This window comes from Canis lupus, chromosome 5 (assembly GCF_003254725.2).
Source record: "Canis lupus dingo isolate Sandy chromosome 5, ASM325472v2, whole genome shotgun sequence".
In the NCBI taxonomy this organism is placed as follows: domain Eukaryota; kingdom Metazoa; phylum Chordata; class Mammalia; order Carnivora; family Canidae; genus Canis; species Canis lupus.
Window position 1 is genome coordinate 42075137 of NC_064247.1, and position 21303 is coordinate 42096439.

Consider the following 21303-nt stretch of genomic DNA (forward strand, 5'->3'; position numbering starts at 1 on the left):
AACCTGGACAACAGAAAACAATGCTCCAGCTGGAGGGATGTGGGTAGTGGGCATGCTGGGAAGGGGGGCTGCACCTGTCCCCCTACCCCCAGCACGGGGCCCAGAGTGTCCGGGGCAGGGGACCACTAAGCCTGGCAGTTACGTGGGGCTGCAAGTTGTCCCCACTGTCCTGTTGAAAATACGTCCCCCAATGCGGGCCACTTGGATTGGGTCAGCCTGGGGCAGGCCTGGTGTAAAGTCATGAGGCCCCTCCCCAAAAAAAGATCCAGAAAAGGGTAATTCCGGTAGCAAAGAGCTTGGTAGTGGGCGGCCACACAGGTGTCCCCCTGTGTGTGTGGGGGGTGCCACCCCCAGAGCTGGCCTCAGTCTGATGGGGTGTGGGCAGGAAGGGGATTCCTGCCCCAAGATTTCCCAAGGGAGAGCTGGGTTCAAATCCTTGACCCTGCCACCCTTGAGCCTCTGCTCATTACGGTGACCCCCTGGCAGGGGCCATCAGGAAGGAGCCAGAAGCCATCCTGTGTCAGCCCAGCTGCCCGTACCCATCTAGGGATGATGGGGTCCACGCCGCGGCCAGCCCCTGCTTGCATCCGTGTCTGGTCCCTTTTTGCAGTGAACGCCCTGCACCACCATCCACGGCAGCCCTGTGCACGGGCCACAGGCTCACTTCTTTCTCATCTCAGACGGGGAGGGCAGGGTCAGAGCAGCCTCAGGAGAGTCAAGGGGGGTGGGGGGCCCAGCCCAGCTGACCTGTCACACAAGTCTGTATAAATGACACCAAGAATCAGAGCCGAGCGGTGAGCCCTTGGGCACTCCTCATATGATGCGTGCCTTTGAAACACCCCATCAGCAGCAGACACAAAGTCTGGGGACAGGTGTGGAGGGGAGATCTGAGGGGTGTACTCTGAGAAATGGGGCCCGGATGTCCCACAGTGGCGGGACAGAGCCACAGGAGGGGCACATTGGTGGTTAAGAGCAAGGACTGCCAGCCCCCTGGGTTCAAGCCTCAGCCCTGCAGGTACTACCTGTAGACCCTGGGCAAGGCCTGCCTTAGTTTCTCCATCTGTAAAATACAGAGTAACAGTCCCTCCTCCTCAAGGTTGCCTAAAGGATGGACTTAAGATAGTGCACTGGGCAGATAACCACCCCCACCCCCCCAACCCCCCCAACCCCGCAGGGGACGTGAGATTCTGCTGGAATCCCTGTGGTGGAGGGGTGGAGAGGATGGCCCCTGAGAGCCCATGGGCCCTGTGCAAACAGTTGAGGGCTGCAGGCTGGTGCCCTGACACTGCCCGGAGCACCCAGGCCTGTGCAGATGGGGGGTGGCACCAGCTAAGGGCTCCCCGCTCTCTTCCAAATCCTACACAGCCTGGCCTGCTGCAGTGAGGAGCCGAGGCCTGTCCTGGTGCCAGACCCTCCAGCCCATCAGCCCCCTCCTGGTTACAGATCCACCCGTGGCACCTTTGCTGCCGCCCCCCCCCCGCCCCGTGCTGCGCTCCCGGGTCATTTACTCTTGCAAATGTTACCAAGTGCTGGCCCCAAACTGCTGGTACTTCCTCATCCCCCACAGAACCAGAATGCCAACTTCCAGAAGCGGAGCCGAGACCCAGGGAGGGCAAGAGACCGCCGTGGCCGGGGCTGCCTCGCTGCCTCACACTGGGGTTTCGAGGCCCAGCCCCCCAGCTCCAGAATGGGAATGTTGGCGCCAGAGACTCTCCAGACACAAATGCTACGGGCGCGGCAGGAGGGCCCGTTGGCCCAGTCCTGAGCAAGGATGGGCAAGTGTCTGGTCCTCCAGGTCCCGCGGGAAGCGGATGGGGCCAGCCCCCGCCTGAAAAGCCCTGCAGGCTTCAGAGCATCCCCGGCTGGGCGCAGGGACACGCGGAGGCCCGCGCGCCGCCCCTGCCCAGACCCGCCTGGCGGCTCGCCCTCGCCCCCGCCCCCCATCCCGCCGCGCGGAGAGGCCAGTCGGCGCCCCCCACCCCGGCCGCGCCGCCGGGGCCTCTGCTGCCCTCTGGCGGCCGGAGCGCGCGGCGCCCACCCGGCGCTAACCGCGGCCCGGAGGCAGCGCGCGCCCGCCGACGGGAAGGGGCGGCCGCGGGACCTCGCTCCGGGGACCGAAGACAGAAGGGAGGTACGCGAGGCCCCGTGCACGGTGCCAGCACTGGGGAGCACCTGCGATTAGCTGCTGCTGCGGGGTGCCTCTTGTTACTCTCTGGGGAAACTGAGGCCCAAAGACAGTGGGTGTGAGCAGGGGCGTGCGTGTGGGTGTGTGAGCGCCACGGGTGGGGTCCTCGCCCCAAGGCACACGGGGTCAGAGGCACAGCCGGGACTGCAGCCCCGACTCCTTCGCGGCCGCTGAGCCCCGTGCAGTGGGAAAAACGGGGTCCCCGCGCCCCCGGCCGCAGTGCGACCCGGGACTCGGTTGCTCCCCGCGTGCGGCGGGCCGGGCAGTAGGGGCAGCGGCCAGCGGAGGTCGCGGGAGGGGGCGGCGGGGCCCGCGGGGCGTGACGCACGGAGGCGGGGAGGGCGCGGGGCGGGGCGGCCAGGCAGGCTGCATATAAGCGCGGCCTCCGGGCGCGCAGCACCGGAGTGAGCGACTCCGTCCCAGAGCCGCAGCCCAGCGGCAGCCGCAGCCGCAGCCGCAGCCGCAGCCGCAGCCGCAGCCGCGCTCCAGCCGAGCCCGAGCGCACACAGCCCCGCGCCAGCCCCGCGCCAGCCCCGCGCCAGCCCCGCGCCAGCCCCGCGCCAGCCCCGCGCCCCCGGCCGCCCTTCGCGCTTCTCTCGGCCCCGCCCCGCCGCCCCTCCGCCCAATGAAACTGGCCGCGATGATCAAGAAGATGTGCCCGAGCGACTCGGAGCTGAGTATCCCGGCCAAGAACTGCTACCGCATGGTCATCCTCGGCTCGTCCAAGGTGGGCAAGACGGCCATCGTGTCGCGCTTCCTCACGGGCCGCTTCGAGGACGCCTACACGCCCACCATCGAGGACTTCCACCGCAAGTTCTACTCCATCCGCGGCGAGGTCTACCAGCTGGACATCCTCGACACGTCCGGCAACCACCCGTTCCCGGCCATGCGGCGCCTCTCCATCCTCACTGGTGAGCGCGGGGCCCGGCGGGCGGCGGGCGGGGGGGGCTGCGCCACGGGGGGGGGGGTCGGCGGTCCCCGGTCCCCAGCCGGCCCCGCTCCAGCTGTCCCCCGGGCCGCCGCCCTCACCGCCCCCTTCTCCGCCCTCCGTGTCCCCCGTAGGAGACGTTTTCATCCTGGTGTTCAGCCTGGACAACCGCGACTCTTTCGAGGAGGTGCAGCGGCTCAAGCAGCAGATCCTCGACACCAAGTCTTGCCTCAAGAACAAAACCAAGGAGAACGTGGACGTGCCGCTGGTCATCTGCGGCAACAAGGGTGACCGGGACTTCTACCGCGAGGTGGAGCAGCGCGAGATCGAGCGGCTGGTGGGCGACGATCCCCAGCGCTGCGCCTACTTCGAGATCTCGGCCAAGAAGAACAGCAGCCTGGACCAGATGTTCCGGGCGCTCTTCGCCATGGCCAAGCTGCCCAGCGAGATGAGCCCGGACCTGCACCGCAAGGTGTCGGTGCAGCACTGCGACGTGCTGCACGGCAAGGCGCTGCGGAACAAGAAGCTGCTGCGCGCCGGCAGCGGCGGCGGGGACCCGGGCGACGCCTTCGGCATCGTGGCGCCCTTCGCGCGCCGGCCGAGCGTGCACAGCGACCTCATGTACATCCGCGAGAAGGCCAGCGGCGGCGGCCAGGCCAAGGACAAGGAGCGCTGCGTCATCAGCTAGGAGCCCCCGCGCCCGCGCCCGCGCCCGCGCCGCCGCCCGAGGAGGGCCCGTTTGTGTACGAGTCACGTCCGACGTCCGGGCCGGCCCCGCGCCCCGCGCGCGCCGCCCGGCGTCTCCCCTCCCCGCGCCCGGGCCCGCGCGCCCCGGGGGGGCGCAGACGAAGGGACGGTCATCGGCCCTGGAAGGAAGGAGAACTGGCTCAGGCCGGGACTGCGCCCCCCTCTCGCGTCCCCCGCTGGCGCCTGCCTGCCCCGCGCCTTGGGGGCGCATGCCCGGCAGAGGGGCAATTCGGACAAAGACAAGAATGGGGAGGGGGGCAGAAGTTAATCAGCCTCCGTTAGGCCTTGGGGAACTTGTCCTGCCCTCCCCCCGCCCCCGAGGGTCAAGACGGGACAATGCGGCATTAGCTTGTCTGTGATTCTGGGTTGACAGCTATCGGAAGCCTCTGCCCTCCCGAAACTAGGGGGTGCGGGTCAGATCATAGCCAAGTGACTTGTTTACATGTGTGTGTGTGAAGTTGCACGAAGGAAAACACTGACACACAACTTGCACTTTAATAGTTCTGAGGTCATCATGGACACGAACAAACCCTTACCCAGCTGTTTGTACTGTGTGTGAGACCGTCTTTAAAGTTATTGTTTTTTTTTTATAATACAAAATAAAATAATTTAAAACAGAAGCCCATATGCTTGCTTTGCCTTTGGAAATGGCTGGAAGGCACAAGGGTGAGAAGGGAGGGGGTGGTTTTTACTTCTGCGTATCAGAGGAGTCTAACTCTCCCCAGATTGTCAAATGACCCATTCTGAAAATAGCATCAGCCCCCGTCGGAGAAAAGGCTCCAAAAAAAGCTCCAGATGATTGGGCCAGAGCCCTTCTATTTGGGAAGGGTTCCTTGGAAAGCCAGGGCAATCGAGGGGTTCAGGTCCTTCCTAGAGCTGAATATTTGCAGCCACAAGGGGCCTCCAGGCTGCGTCCCCAGCTGTTCTGTCCTAGACTCACTACAGGCCCAGGGCAATGAAAGGGCTCCGAACCTACCACTCGGGGTCCACTTGAGGTGTCACTAGGGTCCTGTTCACAAAATGGAGCCTTGAGAAATGGATCTGGTGTCAGGCCGGTGCAGGACCCACGTCCCCCAACTCTTCTCCGCCACACGGCAGTCTGGAGACAGTTCAAAATCCCCAGGCCCCCCATACCCTCCGGCCTTGAGAAGCACTTGCTGCCCTGGGGGCAGGTCTGATACCTTCTCTACCTCACGGTCTCCTTCTCTTTGGGAGTTGAGGGCACCCCTTCCGGACTCAGGACCCAGCTCTTTCTGCCACTTGTAACTGCAAGCTTGGGGCAAGTGATACCTGCCAAGCCTCAAATTCTTCATCCACAAGACAGAGCACCCTCTGGGTGGGGATACTGTGAGGAGTGAGGTGTTTGATAAGTACTTATTCCAAGTACCTGCCACCCAGCAAATAATTGGTGGCTCAGGGTGCTCAACCCTGGGAGGGGCATTCAGTATAGTCCCAAGGAGGGATTTCCACCCTGCTCCATGGAGGACTGTGCCCTGGGGACTGAGCCCAGGCCTGGCCCAGAGGGCCAGGCCCAGTTGGGAAGGATGACCCGTCAGGCCAACAGGGTCCTTGGGGACAGATGTCTCTCCTCAGGGCACTTACTCGGTTTTGACAGTGGTTTTGCCATTTGCGTGCTGAGAGGGAGGAGGTTCTCACCATACGTTCTGTCTCCCCTTAAGCAAAGTGAACATCTTCCTCTCAATTATCCAAGAGACATCCTATAATGAATTTCTCAGTACAAAAACCAAGGTGTCCCGAGAGCAGAGTACAAGTTCTTTTAATTATACTCTCGAAAAATGTCACAAGGCAAAACCCTGGAACACAGGGAAGATTCCGTCTCCCTCTGCCCTCGGAAGAGCCCTCATCCGTTTTAGCCGTGCGGAAAAGCCTCGCTGGTTATATTTCTAGATGCTTTGTGTTTCCTATTTGGTCAGAGCCTTAAAACGGGCCCACACTACCCTGAAATTTCAAGGCCATAACTGATTCAGTTAAATATAACAGTCCCACGGTGGGAGTGGTTGACTAGGCGGCTACCCACTTCAATTCAGAGCCCGCTCTTCTGTCCAAAGCCACTGAAACCGAATACCGCCCTTCACATGTCCCAGTGCCCCATGCACTAACCACCTTCTGACAGGTGGCTGTGGGGCAGCACAAATGGAACCCCTGCTAACATGTCCAACCAGTACTCTGCCAACGAGGTCAATCGGCGGGCATCTGTTAAGCCCCTGGCTTTCTCAGCACAGGTTATGTGCCCATTTCTAGATCTAAACAATATGTGACTACTTCTCACCTCGTCTTTAAGAGGCTAAGAGGCTGTCATGTCAGTTTGACAGTCAAGCGAAGAGCACGCAAATAAAAGTCCTGTTGGCAGAAATGAGGGACGTTCTGAATATTAATGAAACCAGAGTGGGGCTGCAGAACTCCAGGCTGTAGGTGGTCGCCCTCCTTCATCCTTCAGAAGGGACTCGGAACTGATGGGTGATCAGAACGGTCACTGCAGCCACCCTTCTCTGAACAGTGCATCATGGTCACCTCTGCAGTTCAGTCAACGTTCGGTCGACTCTTCAGTGAGAAGGCCAGACGGGAGACTAATTTTTTAAACCAGGACAAGAGGAATCTGAAATGAAAAGAGGCAGGGCCCGCTCACCCGGAAGCCTGTGTGGAGACAATGGTTCTCTCCAGCCCGTGGGAAGCACCATGGGGTCTGAAGTGGTCTGTTCGTTCTCGAGCATTACATGGCTGGATGAGCTGACTGCAGGGCACAGGAGACAAAGGGAGCAAGAGCTAAAAGTAACAGGACACGTAGGTGGCAGAGAACCTAAGACAGAAGGTGCCTGCAGGGCTCTGGGTTGACACCCCCAAAGACCCAATTATATTCACTGGCTCAAACATAAAAAGGAAACAAAGTTTTTCAGTGGGGGCGGGAGAGGGAGGAAGTCACCCTGTTGCAGTCCTTCAGAACAATATTCATGCTTTCCTGGTTTTCTTCTAATACTTGAAATCCATGCCCTATGAGTGCAGCTCCAATTTGTCCAGTGAATTCTATGCAAATGTTTCATGACACTGCTGTTAACAGAACATGTACCTGGTACACACGGAGCATACCCAGGGTGGGAGAAGAGGGAGGGCAGGAAGCAAAGAGGAGCCACCTTCTTTCCTCCTGTGCTCTCCCGATCTGCCAGTGGAGCCTGAATACACAGCAGATGGCCCCCTCCCCGGAAGCAGGAGCAGAATCCTCTACCCCCTCCCCAGCCTCCAGGAACATTCTTCCTTCCACCAGCAGGCACTCAAGTTATTATGCATCTAGACATATGGATATATACACTACAAGGAGGCCCTGACAAAGCCAAGCCTGCACGCTGGCTCCTCACATAGTCAATGCCAAGTTCAGCTACAGAAGCAGCTACAGCAGCAGCCCCCCACCCCCAGGCCTCTCGGTTACAAAGTTCACAGCTGGAGTCTGAAAGATCTACACTCTGAGGTGGTGTGTGTGTGGGGGGAGGGGGGGCGGACAGTGAGGACGCGTGGTCTCCCTTTTCTTTCTCAGGCATTCCTGGAAGGTGGCCTCATCTACTCCTTGGGGATCTCAAACATGCAGAGGCTCTTGTACTTCTGCAGAAGTTCATTCTTGGTTCTGACTTGCTCCCGGAGGCTCTGCAGCTGTTGCTGCTGCTGCTCAGGACTCAGGTGGATGCCCGGCATGGAGCTGATGACCTTCCGCATCTCCTGGAACTTGGTTTTCAGGGCGTTCAGGTCCTGGTGGATGTCTGGACTGTCCTTGTCCATACTGCAGGGGCAGAGGGCAGTCGTTAGCATTCATGGCTCAGACTGAGGATGAGCTGGCCCCTCACCTCTGTGCCCCCCCCCCCCATCTCTTGCTATGTTCCCTTACTAGGCCTGTGTCCTCAGAGGGTAGGGATTGCTTCTTCCTCATGCAGCCTTAGGGTAGGCGTGTCACAGCTACCTGGTAGAAGGACCTGCACCCAGCTCAGCCACTGCAGCCCCCCTCAGCACACCCACACAATTGGAGGCTGAAACCCCATTTAGCTCAGAGCACAGAGACCATGTCTGCCTTGTTCGGAGCTGTACCCCCCATCCCTGGGCACTGTGGGCACTCAAGTCACATTTGTTGCAAGAATGAATGCTTGGCAAGTAAGTTCATCAATGTTTGCTGAATGAATGAACACTCTATTACCACCATCAGGTGATGAGCAACAGGCAAAACTTCCCAAAATACTACATTTCTTGTAACTGGGGACATTTCCAAGCCAATCAGGGGGCTCTATCAGCTACCAAGAGCTTAGTTTAGTGGATGTTTTGATGCTTGAACCTGTTAACATACGCATTCATTTCCACAGAGCTAGTCATAAATTTTATATTAGTTGCAAGCTACTGGAAATTTTTCAGCAGGTACAAAGTCTCCCCTCCCTATCTTGTAAATTCCTTGCCTTTGGGTCAAGCTGATTTTAAAGGCAGGACCATTTGCTTCATCTCATAGCTGGCTATTATTAGCCGTCCAGAGATCCGTGCTCCCCTGGCACTGCTAAATTAAAAACCAGAACAAAACCTTCGCCTAAGATCAAAGAAACAGCTTGCCAGTTGTTCCTATACATTTTTTAAAAGTTAGTAAGTGAATGAGCTTTTGAAAACAAACAGTTGGTACTAAAACTGAAAGCCAATTCAGTAGGCTGTTCTAAAAGTCACCCATTGAGGCGTAGGAAGGGGGAGAACTGTCAATGATCTTTTTTTTTTTTTAAATAAATGTCCATTTCTGTTGGGAAATTTCAACCCAGATGGTGCTAATTCACGCTTATTATTCATCATTTCTCTGCTTACGCACACAGAATATCTCCATCTTCCCCGGCAATCCATTGGTTACGCTCACACCTGGCAAATGAGATGGGCCCTGTTCACTATTTATCAATAGCTCTAACTTGGAGGCAAGACTGGAGAATCATTCACTCTAGGGAATGTTAAACAGCCAAAGCTTTCTTGTTGTCATCTGATGCCCTCCCTTTACATATACAATTAATGATATACCTTATCCCGGTTTCTAGAGAGGAGTAATTGGTATTTACGAGAATTATATTTAGAAGGAAGAATTCCTATTTCAAAGGAAGGAAGAGGGGGCAACTTTTATTTTAATTATTTTAGATCTCAGCTCAAAACTACAACTCTGGATAGAAACCATCTGGACTTCTGAAATCCTTATACTTGGGTGACATATGTGCTAACACATTGTTACGGATATAAGTCCCAAGGGAGTTTTGAAATTAAAATATAGTTTTAAGAACACTGATTCACATCACCAATCTGAAAGGACACAGTAAAACAAACAAATGAAAAGACATAAAATCAGAATTTGGGGGATCCCTGGGTGGATCGCAGTTTGGCACCTGCCTTCGGTCCAGGGCATGATCCTGGAGTCCAGGGATCGAGTGCCACAATCAGGCTTCCTGCATGGAGCCTGCTTCTCCTCTGTGTCTCTCATGAGTAAATAAATAAAATCTTAAAAAAAAGAAAAAAATTTGGAAGGAAGTTAGGATCATTCAGCTCTGGAAACAAAAGTAACCTGGTCCCAAAGATTTAATTCTGAAAGAAAAAGTGGGCCATGCTTAGGACAGTCACTTCTGAAAATCCCCAAATCTCAAGGGTCATCCATTCCTCACTGGTGAGCTTTCAGTAAAGGAGCCACATAAAAGCTTGCCTGGAGGGAAGCTTCGGGGAAAGCGGGCCATGTAGCCCACAGCAAAGGACCCCTCTGCAAGCCTCTCAGCCTGCCCTAGTTGGGGAAGGTAAATAACGTGGAACTCCTGGGGCGAGGAAAACACTTCATTCAAGAACTGGCTCGAACCAAGCGGGAACCTGCTAGGCCAGATTTACTGCGAAATATTCAAACCAAAAGAAATGAGACGCCAAAATATTGAGTGAATAAAAGCAGAAAGCTCCAAAGGGACCTGCCCTTGTGTTCAACATTAGTCATCAGCCAACTTTAGAAGAAAAAAAAAAAGGAGACTAGGCCAGGTCGAGAAGCATGAAAATTGTACACATAGGGCTTGGTTGGGGCACTTTGGTCCTGTTTATATTAGTTTTCTAAAATATGGACAAAAATGCTACTGCTATGGCTAGATTGATGGGCCACTTCTCCATCTTTTGTGCACCTCCTGGGTCATACTCAGCATTATGGGCACACAGACATCCTGTATTCGTGTCACCAGACTCAGGGCAAACATCATAGGCTTATTTTATTAGGTGGCTGTGTTGAAGAGTGATGCTTCGCATAGGTACTAAGGAAAGCACAGCTTTCATTTTTAGTAGAGGTGCCTCGGGACGTGAAAAATGCCAACTGGCCTCAATGGGGCAAGTGTGTCCACTGGAAACTTAGAAGCAAAAGGAACCCAGAAAGGTACTGAAGCCAACTTCTTCCCAAACTTGAGCCCATGCAGTAGTATGACTGTTTCCCATTTCTTCCTCCTCAAAATTTCTGTAACCTTCAGTCCCAATGCCCCCACTGTCCTAGCTGACCACGCTGGGACCAGTCCTTCCCAATCTCTCCTCCTTCAGTGCTAACTGCAGGGGCTGGCATCTTTGTAAAATAATGGTGGGGGAGGGGTGTGGGGCTGTTGCTGTTTTATCTATGATTGTAATAGCTTGAGGGAAAAACATTTAGAAATAACAGACACCAAGGCTTAGAAAAGGAAGGTCCCTCTAATCCGTGTCCCAGAGAAACTTCTGTTAACATGTGGTATATATTACTTCAGACCGCTTCGAAATACAGGGTTACAAACACACACGTACCTTTTTGTTATTTCTTTGACCATTCTTGCTTTTTTCACTCAAGTTGCACTTGGTTGTCTTTCCATGTTAACACACATACACTTACACAGCTAAATTATTTGGCTATTGATGGGTATTTGGATGTTTGCAACTTATCACTTGTAATTGGAGTGGCAACGAACATTTTGTACCTGTAAGTACTTGTGCAAGTATTTTGGTAAGATGATTTCTCAGAAGTGAATTTCTAGATTGAAGGTGATATACATTAAAATTTTTAACAGACTGCCGAAACGCCCTCCAAAAAACCTGCACTGTGACAGGTGGACACAATGCTTATCCCACACACCCTTGACAACACTGGCTGTTGCTGAGCTAGCAGCCATGTGTGCTTCTCTGCTCCAGTTCTGCCAGCACCTAATATGTCTTTGGGACCGGGGCTCTGAACCTCAGACCCTTGCTTTTATTTTTATTTTTTTAAGATTTTATTTATTTATTCATGAGAGACACAGAGCGAGACCGAGAGAGGCAGAGACCCAGGCAGAGGGAGAAGCAGGCTCCATGCAGGAGCCTGATGTGGGACTCGACCCTGGGTCTCCAGGATCACGCCCTGGGCTGAAGGCGGCGCTAAACCGCTGAGCCACCTGGGCTGCCCCAGACCCTTGCTTTTAATCTGCAAGGCTTACATGTGAAAAATATTCCTTTCAGGGAAGGGCAATGAAAGGTTCTTCTGCTAAAAGAAATTTGAAGACAACACTGCTCTACAGAATAGGTTAGAACGTGTTCATCTACTTCTAGCTCTTCAGAGGCCAACAACTCCCCAGCCTGCCCCCCTTCCTGAATTTCCAGACCCTCGTGCCAATAGTTCCCATGTACTTTCTCCTTGGGAGTCTGGAGACACCTGCAAACGTCCAAAGTGGACTCACTGCCTCTTCAGGATACCGTAGTTCAGATGGAGGGCACCCCCATCCACATGACTGAGCTGAACTGGAACACTGTGCCCCCACATATGCTGAGTGCCCCATTCCTCATACTCGATGTACACCCAGCCGCCAGTCCTGCCCACTCCTCCTGCCTGCCCCTGCCTCCTCCTCCCACCGACTCCATTTCCTTCCTCCCCTGCCTCCCCCTCCCACCGCACCTCTTTCCAGAGCTGGGTCCTCTCTTTCTCCTGAAACCCTCTGCCCCACACACCTTTACAAAACCCAAGTCTGAGCTCCAATACTCCCAGACACCTGCTGGACCAGTTCATACTGGAAGGGGGCCCCTTAGGGCCGGCCACAAGCAGCCTGTGACCCTTCCAGGCTCACCTTCCCATTCTCCCCCAGACTCAGCGGAAATGCTCCACTGTGGCCCTCCTCACGCTGCACTAACTGCTGACCTGGGGGCCCGTGTTCCAGCAGGTGCTTAGTAAGTTATGCGGAATGAACCGAGATGAAGTGGCAGAGGAGCGAACAGGCTTGTAAGCTGGCCCAGAAATAATGCTTCCAAACAGTCTATAAATACTCCCTGTTTGGGTGCTCATTCTTTTCACTGAGATTTGGTTGAAGGAGAAATGAAGGGCAGAGAGGACTACAGTCAAACGAGTGCACACAAGCCGCATGGAGCCAGGGGGTTCTTTCACAGACTTCTCCACTGATATGGGGGCTGCTTCTTGCTCTGCCCGAGGACAGGCCTCAGCTGGCGTGGATGGGTGGTCAGATTAAAATAGGCCTTGTGAAGGAAGAAGCAGGTCAGTAACACCCCGTTTCCACAAAAGTGGTTTTGCCTGGGCTCTCAGGTCTTGCTGACCTGTCTGGACAACAAAGGGGCTCATTTTCAGTGATACAGCCTCTGCTTGAGAGGTGAAGGATGCTGTGTACCCATCATTTGAACTACCCTCTGTGGTGTCACAGATGGCTCCCCTTTACCTACACAGCAACCTAGAACATTTTAAGGAACTAGAAAATTTAACTAAAAAAAAAAAGTTTAAGAACCCATGTTGACAGAATACTTTTACTGGGTGAGCCACAATCACCAGGTAAGGCAGGGACAACAGCAACTCAGAATTCCTAGGCCAGGACACTTAGTTCCAGACTCAGATTAGATTTGGCAAGTCTGAGAGGGGAAAAAAGTTTTAACTCTCTCTGGTCCAACAAATCTCATCATTCCTCTTTGGTTCTCTTTTATTTTTTTAATATTTTAAAAAATTTATTCATGAAGAGATACATGGAGAGAGGCAGAGACACAGGCAGAAGGAGAAGTAGGCTCCCTTTGGGGAGCCCGATGTGGGACTCGAGCCCAGGGCCCCAGGATCACGACCTGAGCCAAAGGCAGACACTCAACCACTGAGTCACCCAGGTGTCCTTTCTCCTTGGTTCTACATGTACTTCTCTAATGTGATTTCTATACGTTAACAGGAAATGTCTCAAAGAGTTGGGAGCTCTAACATTCCTTACAGGCATAAAAATGACATTTTTCTTTCCCGTTTTCCTCATTAACATCAATTTAAAATAACACCAATATGTTATTTTGATCATTGTTCAACTAAGGGACAGACAGTAGGAGGAAGGGGGGTGCTGTGGAGCTTCCCTCTAGCACCAGGAAGGGTGCATCTCAGCCAGGATGACAAGAACCAGGAGCTCTCCGGTATAGGAGGCAGCCTCTGAGCAGGTCCATAAGCATATGTGGCCCTTCTCTGGACAGAGATGGTGGTGGTGGTGGGGGGGCAGCACTCCTGAAGAGGGGCTTGGGGGACTCCATGCCCCCAAAGGTACTGGCGTCAGAACAACTTGCTCTGGGCCTCTAGGCTTTCTGTTGTGTGATCCAGGGAGGCCTCTGAAGATGGTCTGCACAGATCCCTAAGTGGAGAACGATATGGGAAGAATAGGGAGCCCTAGAGATTTCTGCGCAGAGAGAAATTCAACTGATAACATGCACAAGACTAATAAGAGAGGATAAAGGCAAAGAAACTAATTAAGAAATGACTATAAGATCCCCAAATGAGGTCAGATGACCTGGATCGTGACTGTTATTTACCAACAGGCTTGGAAGTAAAAGAGGCAGACTAAAGCCTAAATGTTCCACTGACCCAAACTTAGCACTTCATTTTCTAGCATCTCAGCCAGGCTACAGGAAACAGGCCAGGAAAGGTCAAGGTGCTATGGTAAATGCTGCCAAGAAAGAGGAAAGAAGGAAGAGATCATGAATTGTGCCAGGAAGATTTAAGAAGTAAAACAGTTTGATGCTAGAGAACAGAATGTCCACAAGTAGCTCAGAAAACATACAGGGACTCCTTGTATATGGTGAAGGCAGTGGCTCCAGCAGAGAAAATAATGAATATTCAGTATGAACAGGGGGATGATGAGGCTCATGGAGGAAAAGTGAAGGCCCCCTTCCCTTTTCCATCAAAATACACTCCAGAAGCATCAAAGAAATGAAAGTGAAAGGGGTGCCTGGTTGGCTCAGTTGGTTAAGCATTGGACTCTTGGTTGTGTCTCAGATCATCACCTCAGGGTCCTGGGATTGAGTCCCACATCAGGCTCCACACTAAGCATGGAGCCTGCTTGAGATTCTCTCTCTCTCCTTCCACCCTGCCTTCCTCATGTGCATGGGCTCTCTCTCAAATAAATACATACATACATCTTTTTAAAAAAAAGAATTGAAAGTGAAAAATGAAATCATAAAAGTTCTAGGGAAAAGGGATTGATATTTATCATTTTATTATAGTGGGAAGGCCTTGCTAACTAGGACTAAAAGCCAGAAGTCATAAAGGAGAAGCTTAACAAACCTGCCTCCATAAAGTGATATACTTCCAAATAACAAAAACAAAAACAAAAAAACTCAGGAACAAAGTTGAAAAAAAAGCCATAACTTGGGGGGAATATTTATAATATACTAGCCAGCCAAAGGCATACTTTTCTTCCTGTACAAAGAGGTCATTAAAAGAGGAGTAAAAAATAATGGGCAGTTTACAGAGGAAAAATACAAAGGACATAAAAAGTTGCATGTGAAAAGATGCTTTATCTGATGAGACACAGATCAATACAACATATCATCTCTGATCTATCAGATTAGCCTCAGTTAAAAAGTTCAATGGTGACAGCAGGGTATGGGGAAAAAGACATACATACACTGCTGGTAAAGCACACAGTGCCTTCTTTCTGAATTTGCTAACAGTGACCAAAATTTTAAATTCACATATTCCTTGGCTAGAAATTTACTCTATAGACTCTCAGAGTTTACAAGATGGCATTTACAAAGAGGGTCACTGCAGTGCTGACTGCAGTGGCAAAATGCCAAAAACACTGAAAGTGTCCTTGAGCAGGAACTGTTGAAAGAAATAATGGCATAATCAGGAAATGGAGTATGACGCAGTCAGGGGACCAGGGAGGGAGCTGGAAGGAGTGGGGGAGAGGCTCAATTGCTGTTTTGCATCGATGGGGGCTCTTCTATTATATCTGCAACTGCAATGTCTCATTTTATTTTATTTTATTTTTTTTTACAACAGCAATTTTTAAGTAATACTTTCTGGGTGGCAGATTTCTGGGCCATTTTGGGTTAATCAAAGCCGTCCAGGCCACAGCATTGTGTTCTGGAGAAAGGGCTACAATGATGAAGCTCTCTACATTTAGCAACAGCTATGAAAATGAAAAACGCCTGTACCCTCCACTCCAGCAATTCCACTGCTGAGGATTTACCTCATCATAAACGTACTCCAATACAAGGATGCTTGTACCCCAGCACTGCTGGCAATAGCAAAAATTAGAAAAACACGTAAATGTCCACAAACAGAAGACTGGTTACATAGCTGAGGGTGAGGCCACCTCACTGAAGACGGCCTTTGTGTGTGAGAATGGAAAAGTGCCCAAAACAGATTACTACGTGAAAACAGCAAAGTATAGTATGATCACAAATTCTATAAATGTTTTAAAAGACATGCATATATACGTTGCTCCTGAAAGGATATTTAAAATATTAACAGGGATGCCTGGGTGGCTCAGCGGTTGGGCACTGCCTTTTGGCCCAGGCTGTGATCCTGGAGACCCAGGATCGAGATCCATGTCAGGTTCCCTGCATGGAGCCTGCTTCTCCCTCTGCCTTTGTCTCTGCCTCTCTCTCTCTCTCTCTCTCTCTCTCTCTCTCTCGCTCTGTGTTTCTCATGAATAAATAAATAAAATCTTAAAAAAAAAATTAACAGCAGTTAGGATTGGTGAGGGAACTTCACTTTACAGGATTCTGAATTTGCAACTGTTACTTTTTTCTTTTTAAGATTTTATTTATTTGAGAGAGAGAGTGAGAGAAAGAGCGCAGGAGCAGACGAAGCAGAGCAGGGAACAGAGGGAGACGGAGAAGCAGGCCCCTCATTGAGCTGAGAGCCCCAAGCGGGGCTCCATCCCAGGACCCTGGGATCATGACCTGAGCCAAAGGCAGACACTTCACCGACAGCCACCAGGCGTCTGTTACTTTTTCTTTTTTTTAATAAAAATTTTCTACAAACCTAATGATGTTGTAGTCTGAATTCTTTTTGGCAACAAAAAATGCTAAACTCACTTCAGCTTCTTTCTTATTATCCCCTGGGCAAGGAGTAAACAAATAATAAAAGGGCGCCTGGGGAAGCTATAGTAAAGGATGAGATAGAGGACGTGCATGACCCAGCAGGTCCTGGCCCTCATTCCTTCAGGCCAGGCCTGCCAGGACAGCGTCCTCACTGGCTTTCCCACCTTGGGCAGAGATGCTACCTCCATCTGGAACACGAATCCGACTAAGGCCCAGTGGTTGGAAGGTCTCACCAGCTCCCCAGTCCTCAGAGGACAAAAATCTCCTTCCTTGTGGGGGATGTGCTGTCCTCTGTATGCTGGCTCTTGCTCTCAGAGCAGATCTCCCTTACTAGCCTGCATTTATCTATTAATTTTAAATATTTTATTTATTTGAGAGAGAAAGCACAAACAAGGAGAGGGTCAGAGGGAGAGGGAGAAGCAGATTCCCTGCTGAGCAGGGAGCCCTTCGTGGGGCTCAGTCCTAGGACCCTGGGATCACGACCTGAGCTGAAGGCAGACACTTAACTGATTGAGGCCCCCAGCCCCACCAAACTGCGAGCTAGCCACACAAGTTCCATCTTGCTTCTTGGCCTCAGCCCCTTGCCCATGATCTTCCTATACCACTTCTCCTCCCTTTCACAATTTAAGAGTACATCGGCATCCCTACACATATTCTAAAATCACATCCTAGCTTTTTTTTCATGATGAAAGCATCTTTCTCTCAATGACCATTTCTCTGGATTTTTGCTCTTCTGTTTTGTCCTATATTTTGCTAGGGTTTTTCTTCACATACTTAGTGACCCTGGATGCCAAGTCATAAGGTTAAGAGTAAAATACTATTTGGATTATGTGTATAATTTACTGCTTTCACCATACTAAATCAAAGAAGAAAAAGATGTGATCCTATGATAAAGAAAATGTAGATTACTTTGACTTGGATCAGATGTGGAGGGGGAAGCTGAATGCCCACAGAAAACATAATTATATTCTTTTAGTAAAAAGCATAGTATAAAGAAATAATGGAGAATATTGAAAAAAAAAAGAATAAAACACTAAAAAGCTTAATGGAAACTCTTTTTTTTTTTTTTAAAGATTTTATTATTCATTTGAGAGAAAATGAGAGTGAGGGCACGGCCAGAGGGAGAGGGAGAGAAAATCCCAAGCAGACTCCGTGCTGAGTTGTGGAGCCCAATCTCACAAGCCTGAGATCATGACCTGAGCTGAAACCAAGAGTCAGACACTTAACCAACTGAGCCATCCAGGTGCCCTGACTTAGTGGAAACTCTTAGTGATACTTCTTCACTTTCTTAAAATGAACTAAGTTCTTCCTTGGAGAGCTCCCAAAGTCTTTCTTTTGGGCTGATGAGATACCCCAGAGAAGGTATCTCTGTCTCTTTGGCTGCCAGTCTAAAAGCCAACCCAAGACTAGGTTTGGGTCTCAGTATTAAGTTTGTGAAGTTTCTCTTAATCCCTCTTTTCAGTATGGCTCTCTTTCTCCAACTCCTGCCATGTGCCTGGTGTTCCCCAGTCCAGAGACACTCTGGCTTATTTTTAAAAATAAATTTTGGGGGGAGAGTAATCCTTGGTCTGCCAAGATGGAAGATGGGCAGTCACCATCTGCTTAGAGTGGGGAAGAAGGCTATGGGATCTGATTCTTACACAGACTTTAAGTAATCCTCCTGTTCTAGTCTCACTTTCACCTCTATTTCCAGGAGTCCCTGACACTGCCAATTCCTGAGCTTTGGGGAGAAGCCATGGTCAAAGGCAGCTGTGTCTGGATGGTTCTGGGGGCTCATAGATGGATTAGCCTTTAGCCATCAGCTTTGTGACAACAGCTGTTCTTTTTGGTTTTATGCTTAAAAAAAAAACAAAACACTCCTCACTGTCCTTTCAGAGAGTATAGAGATAAACACATGTGATCAACCTGCCATCTTTCACAGAAGGCTGCTCTTGAGTATACCTTACAGCAATCTTAAAATTTAAGTACTGTTATTCCATTTCGCCAAAGAGACTCAGAGAAGCTAAGTCATTTGACCAAGATGACCTAGGCCCTACACAATAAAGCTGTAATTTAAATGTTTCAAGTCCACTGTTATTATTCACGTATGAGAGATAAGAAAATAAGGCCTAGAAAGGTTATGTTTTAATAAGATTACAAGGCCCACTTATAATCCAGCATTGCCCTGAGATTTGGGGGTCTCCATGTGTGATTTTTTTTTTTTTTTTTTTTTTTTGCCATCGCACTGCTCCCTAGAAGTGCCACTTGATGATCACAGGCTAATGAGAACAGAACAGAGTCTGTTTTACCCTATAAACGGTATGTTCACACCAAGTGAAACCAAATGAAGGCAGGGTCTAATGTGAGAACAAAGGCTTTCCAGCTGTTTAAAAAGGGGTGGAAGCATGAGGTCATCCCACAGCAAGTGAATCTAGTCCGGCTAAGCTCAAAAGCTAGGCCAGTAACAAACAAGACTTTCATGTTGTAGGTAGCAAGTCCATTTCAGCAAGACACCCAAGAGCGCATTAATGCTCACTTGAATGTCACGGTAACAGTGACTTTGCTTTCATTTACTTTGTTTTGGTTTTTAATGGCTGAATAAGTTATGAGCCTGGTTTACCCTTGTATCATGTGGATATAAATAAGGTATCAGCAGAAATAATTTAGGAAAGCATGGGGATCACGGAGCCTTTTGGCTGCACTACTTTTTTTCTTTTACAGAGTCAGTTTGAAAATTCAGGCTATAATCTAAAGACTGGCCAAAAGAAAGACAAGTCGGCCAGCCTGGGGAGCTCAGCTGGCTGAGTGTGGGACTCTTGATTTCCGCTCAGGTCATGATCTCAGGGTGGAGGGATCCAGCCCTGCCTGCTCAGCAGGGAGTGGGCATGAGATTCTCTCTCCCTCTGCTCCACCAACGCTTGTGCTCAAGCTCTCTAAAATGAATAAATCAATCTTGGGGAAAAAAAAATGAAAATCACCCTTTTTGGCACGATGTAAGAACAGTCCTACAGGGCCAACTTCTATCTTTGTTTCTTCTAAGTTCACTATCATCAACCCTCCAAACTCTCTGAAATAGGGGTCATTTCCATCCCTGTCTTTTTTTCCTTCAAACTGATAAGCAATGTTGGGGGAGGGGGGAGGAGAAGTTGGCCCTCTTTACTGTGTACATTCCACGGACTTAGCAGTGTGCCACACAAGGAAGATGATCCATATCTGCTGGATGTGTTGAAAAGACAACACCCAAGTGTTACTCCTCTATTACAGGTGCGAAAACCGAGGCTCAGAGACGCTTGACTTGCTCCAGGTCACTAAGATGCAAACTTGAGTCGTCTGACTGCAGAGCCTTCATTTTTAAGACTATCGCCTGGCCATCGTGAGGTCTGGCAACTCTCTCAGGGTTCAAACGTTTGCCGAACTGACGCTGTGACCAGGTGTGGTCGTGGGAAAGGCCTCCTGCCCCTGGCTCTGTTTCCCCAGCGGTAAAATGGGGCTGTGCCCGAGAGCACCTAGGCCTTTGCCGCTCGGAAACACGAGACGAGAAGCGGGAGGGCGTGTCGTGGCTGGTCCTCTCTTGGGCTCTTACCATTTGATGATGTTGTGAACCAAAGGTAAAAAGGAGTAATTCTCCTCCTCCTTCACGCCGGCCGGTGACTGGGGCCTGGTTGCCGGCGACTGCTGCGGCTGAGGCACGGCGACCGGAGGCGGCGGCTGCGAAGGCGGCAGCGGCTTCGTCTCGGGCAGCGACGGCTCGGCCGGCGGCGGTAACGCATCCTCGGCCTGTCGCCCGGCGGCCACCCCGGCGGAGGCCATAGCGCTCGGAACCGCGCCGCTCGGGCAGCAGGACCCCAACGGTCAGCTTCTCAAAAGCGTCGCGGACCTCAGACGTCACCGCTCTGCGCCCGCGGTGGGCGGGCCCTGGAAAAAGGTTGTGCGCGTGCGTACTAGGGTGTGGGCGGGGCAATATCCTGGGGGCGTGGCTGATGTTACTAGGCAACGGGCGATTGACGGATTTGGTTGTAAGTAGAGGCAGCTAGATTATTAAATAGTCAGAAACAGATCCATTTGAGACATAACATTCTTATTCACACGACAAAAAGGGTCCAAAAGCAACTAGTACAGGAAAGCTGAGATGCATGACTCCGCAGGGCCCCGCCCTCGGAGAAGGCCTCCCGACCACCTTGAACCACATGCAGAGTAAACAACTTCCTGCTTTGTGTAAAGCATTGGGCCCTACGGGCATTGAGAATCCAGAGATGGAGGGCCTACACCTCCTACACCTCGCAGATGCCTCCAGGAGGACAGGCAGCAAACCCTGACCCAGCTGAAGTGTGAGACTGTGTTAGCCCAAAGGGGCAGAGACAAAGTAAAGTGAGTCTCTAAAAGCTCCCCAAGCCTAGATAGGGAGGAACTCATAATTCAACATTGCATTTTCTGGATGGCAGATGCAGTATTAAATGTGAAGTAGTGGGTAGGAAGGCTGTCCTGACTTCAAAACAAGGCAGAAGGGGATTGACTAGTGCCAAGAATAAATGCATCCTACAGGAAAGTCCACCTCGGGTATTCTCCATACGGGCAGGCCAGTTCCTTGAGCTCCTAGGTCTGTTTCCTTAACTGTAAAATGCTTACTCCAGGGTCATAGCAAAGCCTAAATTGTTTTCTAACTTCAGGTACATGGCTGACCTCCAAAGGTCTGGTTTGTCCCCAGGATCCTAGGTCAAAAACATGGTGGTGATGTAATTATATTTCTCAAAACAAGTGTGATATGGGGGCTGTATAATAGATTTCTGGGCAATGGGACACCCATCCTAAGCTCAGCTAGTCAGTGGGAGAGGACATGAGCTAGGAAAGCCCCAACCTTTCAAAGTCTACCATCAAGGGTCTTAAAGAGAGGCAAGGAGGCCCATATTCAGGTGGCAAGATGAGCTGGAGCACTTAAGAGCAAGGGGGCTGATTCCAGGGAAAGCATTGACGCTACTCTTTTCAGATGCATCAGGAAAGGTTGATGGAGGCAGACCCTAGGGAAGGCAGACTGTAGAAGGAAATAGGAGTTGGAGAGTGTGCTCCAACTCTTTGGAGCACTAAAGGCTCTTTAGTGATGGGCCTTAGCACAGCTTTCTTCAGCAAGAACTGCCTAGAGTACCCCCAGGGGGGA

At 51.1% G+C, this 21303-nt stretch overlaps 2 protein-coding genes and 1 long non-coding RNA gene across 4 annotated transcripts; 2 read left to right on the plus strand and 1 right to left on the minus strand.

The window, feature by feature from the left end:
• Window positions 1-2724: 2724 nt before the first annotated feature.
• On the plus strand, window positions 2725-4480 carry RASD1 (ras related dexamethasone induced 1). Of its 2 annotated transcripts, none has more exons than XM_025428132.3 (2): window positions 2725-3096; window positions 3322-3404. In XM_025428132.3, exons 1-2 carry the CDS (start codon window positions 2811-2813, stop codon window positions 3402-3404), a joined length of 369 nt encoding a protein of 122 aa, XP_025283917.1. In that variant the 5' UTR covers window positions 2725-2810. The 2 variants fall into 2 exon arrangements, with proteins under 2 accessions (XP_025283917.1, XP_025283916.1); XM_025428131.3 differs by having other exon boundaries at window positions 2734-3096; window positions 3248-4480.
• Window positions 4481-5621: 1141 nt separating this feature from the next.
• MED9 (mediator complex subunit 9) lies at window positions 5622-20041 on the minus strand. The gene is made up of 2 exons (XM_025428133.3): window positions 19735-20041; window positions 5622-7647 (listed from the first exon to the last, which is right to left on the minus strand). The coding sequence occupies exons 1-2, from the start codon at window positions 19959-19961 to the stop codon at window positions 7431-7433; spliced, it is 444 nt and encodes a 147-aa protein (XP_025283918.1). The 5' UTR covers window positions 19962-20041; the 3' UTR covers window positions 5622-7430.
• On the plus strand, window positions 10129-14280 carry LOC112647241 (uncharacterized). The gene is made up of 3 exons (XR_003128210.3): window positions 10129-10266; window positions 11343-11406; window positions 11963-14280. It is a non-coding gene; the product is annotated as an uncharacterized LOC112647241 (long non-coding RNA).
• Window positions 20042-21303: the final 1262 nt, after the last annotated feature.